Raw genomic sequence first — 7285 nt, 5'->3', positions numbered from 1 at the left:
CCACTTCCATAAACCTGTTGATCATCGGAAAAGTCTAAAGGTCTTGTGTTGGTATTAAGTCTGTAAATGTACACAGCCTATCAGAAGAGCCGCACGCTGGAGAGAACCCCTGCTTCAACATAGTTCCGACACGGGAACGAGTGTCATAAGACAGAATAACACTGCAAGCAGTGGTACAATACTAGTAGTGCCAAGTGACATCAGGTGCTCATAGTGCCACAACCCCAGATGATTTGTACCAACAAACATTTAGTTACTTATGCCGACTGACAACACCAAATTACCTGAGCCAGATCAGTACTTGTACCAACAACGGAGGCACAGAGCGCTGGTGGCAACGAAGTACTAGGAACAGAACCAGCAAACAACAGTAGAGCACCAGTACTAGTAGACACCAGCAGAATATCAGTGCCAACAGCTGTAAGTAGAATAACGGTAGCCACAGAAAAATAAAGAGTAGCATCAGACAGCTGCAAAAGGAGAGCAGAGGAATATCAGGACCAACAGATGAGAGCAGAGTACCATTGTCAGCACACAACAGGATACCCTTACCAACAAGAAGAAAACACGCACTCACAGCAAGATGACAAGAAAATGGCCAAGTCCCTGGTATGAAGCTGTGATATCTAAGAGACAATTTCTAAAATGAGCTGAAGTTAGGAGAGTTAGTAACGCATCACAAAATCATCGTAAAGAATTTTACCATTGTGCAGCCCTTTCTTTCTTGAACTTTTGTTTGAGCTCAGGATTCCTGTCCACACTCTGTACTGCCTACTGTTCTCATTCATACCTTCATCAGTCTGAAGCTCACTTCTTAATGCTCTTTCACACTCCAGCGACTCCTTCTGCAGTTGTGCTACTCCTCACAATAACTCCTGACTTTACCTTTAAGATATTTCCAAACCGTTATAATGGGGGCAACATGCTGGTGATGTAGTCAGGAAAACCACAGAAAAGTGTGAGGCCTGGCTGCAGAAAGGGGCTCTGATTTTGCTGTATCATTCACGTTGGTAGATGTAAGCAAATGAGGCCATTCTGCCTCTTCCTAGCACTATCATTTGATCCTAGGACCCTTCATAGGTTTCCTGCAGCTTCAAGACTGACTTCAACTTTGAGAGTGGTTAAGGTGGGCTCCTTTGAGCCAAGATCCTCAATGACTTGGTACTCTGTTGTCATGAGAAAATGATAGTTTCGTTACTGATTTTTCAGTTGGTGTTAATGTTTGTAGGCAGAGTCCGCTAATACGCCAACACTTTGAAAGTCGAACACAACCGCAGATTATGAAGTATGATGTATGTATGTTTCCATAGGGAGGGTAACTGCAGTTCAGTTACAGTTGTAGGGTGGGTGTTTGGTGTCTTTAGTGTTGTCGCTGCAAATTGGGCACTGGGAGTCTTGTGACACAGTTTGTGATGCTGAGGACTGCTGGTGTCCAGAAAACAATGTGCAAGTTTGAATCATGTTTAGACAAGTCGGTATGTTACCAATACTTCCTGACGGTATCAAAAGAATTATTGACTGCGGTGTAGCTTGCCAGCACTTTATTGGCCAAGTTGAACTCTTCTGACCCAGTTAGCTGCCTTACTCACATGTGGATTGCTGACATTCTGTTCACATAGCCTTTCCTTGAACTACGTAACATTTGGCAACACAACTCATTCTTCTGTGGAGCGACGTGGGATCGCCCTGCTTTTTGGCAAAACTTCAGGTGTAAATGATGCAAGTAGTAGGTATGAACATTACACAGGAGTACATAGCTAGTAGTAGATAGGAACATTAGGCAGTAGAAGGTTAGAACATATTAGGGAGTGCAGCTTGTAATATTAGGAAAAATCCTCTGGAAACTGTACAAAAACTGACCCCTGCCAGTGGCTTATTAAGGGAGAGGCACTAATGGTTAAGAAGTGGCACTGAAGTTCATTAGTTATGGAGACTTTTGCAGTGGCCATCCCCCTTAAGAGTTCACAGAGGGTACGAGGATCAAATATAGATAGATAGACTGAATCGTCTTTATTTGAAGAGTAAAGTATCAGATGGATGGTGTCAGAGAACAAAAATGCAGAGTGACAAAGGCAGTGCACAGTTTCAGATGGTTATATCTCCTGGAAAAGCATCCAGGAGATCGGGCTGGTGGGACAGTTATCATGTCACTTTCGTGTAAACATCGTCACTGTGGTGTTTACTAGTAGTGATGGGATCTGTGAATACAGATGGCTTAAGTTTGAGACTGGAGTGATCTTCAGATTTCTAGCTGATGGATAGTGGGTGGTTATCATGTGATTTCAATGGGAGGAAGCCAACACTTACTAGTATTGGGTGTCATGCATATTGATATGGGACTGTACTAGAAATAATTTAGTTACATTGTCCAGATGCTGAATAATTGTGGATGCTAAGCACAAAGTGACTTTGTGACTCCAGGCAGCTTACACATGGTTCAGTACTGTTTGTATGGAATGATAAGTTCTTTTCTTGTCTGAACTGATAAACGAGTGTTCTGAAGGAATTTTGTTTGTTTACAGACTCTGTGTTGATTATGATGCAAGGGGTAAGACATCTATGTCACATATAATACTTATTATGGTAGGTGTTTTGTTGAATGGGACTGGTTGATCATTCACAGTAGTGAGGGTTCACATTGGATTTGAGTCTGTCATTGGTTAAGAGGGTGGTGATGAATTCTGTGAGGTTGCTGACATTCTAATTTGTCAAAGTTATTAAGTGAACTGCATGATACAGCATTGCATGTTTACTGTTGCCTGTACAGTGCAGAAGCGATGTGAAAGATTTATGCAAACACATTGCTATCATCTAATATCTAACAAAGTATCATTATTATTATTTGACTCATCATACAGTTCTAACCAACTAAAATTCTTGCTTTACTGCATTTGAATAGTGCAGGAAAATAACAATCAAGTAAGAAGTTAGGTTTAATAAATCATATGAATTCCAAAGTAATACAATTGGTACACTATAAAAAACACTTGAATCACCCAAAAGGACTTAATCATAAACAAAACAACCTAACATTCTCTTACTAAGTTTCAACAGTTTCCACTTTAGAAAACCACTACTCATCACCACCATCCTCCTCGTCCTCATCACCCTCTTCAACAACCTCTTCATTTTCATCATAATCACCTTCCTCAACATCATCACCTTCAGCAACATCAACCTCCTCTGGGTCATCACCCTCCTCAGCATCGTCAACCTCTTCAATTTCGTCACCCTGTTCAGCTTCATCACCCTCCTCAACTCCAACACCTTCAATGACATCTACTTCTATGTCTTCACCAACTTCCTCAGTATCTGCAACTTCCTCTTCCCCAGCAATGTCAACTACTTCAACATCACCTCCAGTCCCTTCTGCAGCAGTGTTGCCTTCCTTCATCTTTTCATCCCCATCTTTTTCTTTCTTTTCAGTCTCATTCTTGTTGGCTGCTTCAACCTGGGAAATAGGTAAATTAAGTTCTTGTGGCTTTCAGACACAAAGGAATGAATGAAATAACACAAGATGTTTAACAATACATCAGAAGAAACGAAGTTAATACATAATGCTGGAGGCACAAACCTGAAAGTAAATATTGGAAACATTTGCCATGGCCACCCACTTGAGGGGGTGGCCAGAGGCATCAGAGATATAGAGAGAATAGACAGACATATATATATCCTTCACTAAATTATCAAACCATTGCACATATAACTCAAGAAGCCAAAAAAAAAATTCCAAACAAGAGCTTATTTAATCAATCTTCACATCAAGCTAAATCAACAACACTAAATTAAATTCTACATTTACAATTCAAAGCTCACACTTGGCACCTATACATCATTTGCAGTTTAGTAGTCTTCCTCTTCTCCAAAAATAATCAGCCAACCCATCATAGAGCTATAGAGTAAGGAGGAATCACAGGAAAATGAGTGTCGAGTATTCTAGGAAAGGTGTACACAAAGAAGTTCACTGATAAGAGTGATGAAAGTGACTGAAGGTAAATAAGTGAGGAGCAAGGGGGTTTTAGGAAAGGAAAGGGGTGTGTGCATTAGAATTTTGTTAAGATGACTGAAAAATATTTACCAAAAGGTAAGAAACTATACACAACTTTTATGGATCTGGATATAGTGTATAATGTAGTCGGGAAGAATGCTTTATGAGATGTGTTAAGGGCATGTAGAGTAAGGGGAACAACCGTTGGATGGTGTGAAAGCCTTCTACACAGGAGCAAATGCACGAGTTACAGTGGACAGAGTTTAGTGAAAGTTTCAGTATACATGTGGGTGTGATGTAATTGTGGCTTTACAAAATTATGGATGGAATGACAAGAGAGATGAAAGCAAAACTAGGGAAAGGGGGTGCAGAGATGGAGTGTAGCAATGAGACATGGTAACAAGGGGTAAGGCTGTCTGTGGATGATATTTTGTTTGCTTAGAGTGAAGAGGAGTTACAAAAGGTTGAGTTTTTTTATGATGAGTAAAAGTGTAAGCAATTGAAGGTAAATGCAAGTAACATAACATTGTTTGAAAGGAAATGGTGAAAATAAAAATTCTGCAAAACCAGAAAGAAGAAAATGCTCTAAACTGTGTTTTGGATACGAGAGAAGAAAGACTGGAAGAGGTGAGAGAAATTAAGTATTTAGGAGCTGTCTGAGGTAAGTTCAGTCATATGGAAGGAGATAAAGGAGCTAGTAGAAAAAAAAAAAAAAAAAAAAAGTCATTGTCCCTTAATATAATAATGAAAGGTAGAGGTGTAAGTATGGAAGCAAAGAGAGGATTAAGGAACACTGTAGGCCTCCCATCCCTAACCTATGCAGCTGAAACATGGGATGAGTCTGAGGTCAAGAATATAAACTGTGGAAATGAGCTATTTGAGAGGAGCGTGTTGTAAGACTAGATGGCATAAGGAAAAAAATGAAGGGGAGTATGAGATCTGGTTTGGCAGGAAATGAAAAGGGAATGAACTGTCTAATGGTAGAGTGGGTGAAATGTAGTACTTTGGACATTTGGAAAGAAAGCAACACTGGGAGTTTGCAAGGAAAGTGTATGATTGTACAATTAAAGCAGTTGGTGTGAAAGGAACACTAGAGGGAGAGAAATGGTGGACGAATGCGTGGAATAGAGCATGCAAGGTAGGCACGTAAGGATATGGATTAGTGGAGATGAATTTTTCGTGTCCACTCCCTTATGGGAGTTCCTAGAGGGAATGGCCATATGAGATATAGATAAGATCAAAATTTTGCAAAGAAAATGATGGTAAAACAAATAAACTGTAAAGCATAGGAAAACATAACCGAGGAAAATTATACTGCAGGGGAGAACCAATAATACTATAGTGGATGAAACAAATTCAAGAATTAGCCAACATATGAATTAAACCAAATCTGTATGAAAGTGAAAAAAAAAAAAACAGTAGTAAGGGAAGGTCCAGTAACAATACTAGGAATGGATAAGAAATGCATCCAATCAAGTAGGTGTTCAGTGACAAGTGCAGGAAATAAAATATTAACATATGAAGGAAATGAACTAAAAACATGACAACCACTGAAGTGCTGGCTCCCTACACAACCATTACTAACCTTCCTGATATGTAGGCAGGTAGTACCTGCAATATACATATTTTTCTGATCAGTGGCTAATCTATGTGCCTAATTGCCTTATGGATCCAAACAAACCTTTAACAACTGTCTGCATAAACCATTTTACTATTCAAGCTTTCAAATTTCAATTTGCTACCACATTCATAATACTTTAGCAACTTCAGATTTCTAGTTGCTAACACATTCATAATACTTTAGCAAGTTTGATATTTCAATATCTACACTAGAAATTTCTAGGCAGGAAGTAGTTGGTAGGCAGCCACTGAACAGGGAGGGATATTACTTGTACTGCCCGCCTAGGTCAGTGACAGCTGCAGAGTGAGCCAGCACTTCAGTGGTTGTCAAATTGCATTCTTCTGACCCAGGTAGCTGTCTTTTCTTTCTGCCTCACTTACAAGTGGACTACTGGCATCCTGTTCACATACATACAATCTCTCCTTGTCACAAATAGCATTCGACAACACTTAACTCACAAGACCCATCTTTACTAACTCCTAGATTTTTCTGCAGTGAAAGCTAAGCACTAGCCCTGCCTTTTTGCAAAGCAGTAGGGGGAATAGTAGGTAGGAACATAAGACAAAAGCATTAGGTAGAAATAGTTGGTAGGAACATTAGTTGGGAGCATCGAGTAGAAATAGTAGGTTGGAAAATTTGGTATACGCATTATGTAATACTAGTTGGTGTGAACATAAGATAATAGCAGTTGGTGGGAACATTTGGCAGCAGCATTCTGAAAACCCTGCACTAGTGTGGCCTGTTAAAGGTGAGGCACTAAAAGGTAAGAGGCAGCAATGGAGTTCACCAGTTCTGAAGACTCTCCTACCACAGCTAACCCCTCGAAGTTCCTAAAGGGAATGAGCATCAGATATATAGAGAGATATATAGATATATCCCTGGGATAGGGGAGAAAAAATACTTCCCACACATTCCTCACGTGTCGTAAAAAGCAACTAAACGGGAAGGGAGTGGAGGGCTGGAAAACCTCCCCTCCTTGTATTTTAACTTTCTAAAAGGGGAAACAAAGGAAGGAGTCATGCGCGGAATGCGCAACCTCCTCGAACGCTCAGATTGGGGTGTCTAAATGTGTGTGGATGCAACCAAGATGAGAAAAAAGGAAAGGTAGGTAGTATGTTTGAGGACTGAGGAAAGGAACCTGGATGTTTTGGCTCTGAGTGAAACGCAGCTCAAGGGTAAAGGGGAAGAGTGGTTTGGGAATGTCTTGGGAGTCAAGTCAGGGGTTAGTGAGAGGACAAGAGCAAGGGATGGAGTAGCAATCTCCTGAAACAGGAGTGGTGGGAGTATGTGACAGTGTAAGAAAGTAAACTAGATTGATATGGGTAAAATTGAAAGTGGATGGAGAGAGATAGGTGATTATTGGTGCATATGCACCTAGGCATGAGAAGAAAGATCATGAGAGGCAAGTGTTTTGGAAGCAGACGAGTGAGTGTGTTAGTAGTTTTGATGCACGAGACCAGGTTATAGTGATGGGTGATTTGAATGCAAAGGTGAGTAATGTGGCAGTTGAGGGAATAACTGATGTACATGAGGTGTTCAGTGTTGTAAATGGAAATGGTGAAGAGCTTGTACATTCATGTGCTGAAAAAGGACTGGCAATTGGGAATACCTGGAAGGTATTAAGAATATATGGTGTGGGAGGAAAGTTGTTAGAAGCAGTGAAAAGTTTTTATCGA

General features: G+C 40.3%; 1 protein-coding gene across 1 annotated transcript in view; it reads right to left on the bottom strand.

Moving 5' to 3' along the window:
• Window positions 1-2920: 2920 nt before the first annotated feature.
• The window catches only part of LOC139756433 (uncharacterized), a 106753-nt gene continuing 102388 nt past the window's right edge, over window positions 2921-7285 (bottom strand). Inside the window, exon 6 of the mRNA XM_071675872.1 lies at window positions 2921-3451. Coding sequence (XP_071531973.1) covers window positions 3074-3451 — 378 coding nt within the window. The 3' untranslated portion in view covers window positions 2921-3073. The remainder of the gene's footprint in view (window positions 3452-7285) is intronic.

Source organism: Panulirus ornatus, chromosome 21 (assembly GCF_036320965.1).
Source record: "Panulirus ornatus isolate Po-2019 chromosome 21, ASM3632096v1, whole genome shotgun sequence".
NCBI classification, from domain to species: Eukaryota; Metazoa; Arthropoda; class Malacostraca; order Decapoda; family Palinuridae; genus Panulirus; species Panulirus ornatus.
The sequence above is the reverse complement of the archived record's forward strand: the minus strand, read 5'-3'. Positions and strand labels throughout refer to the sequence as shown.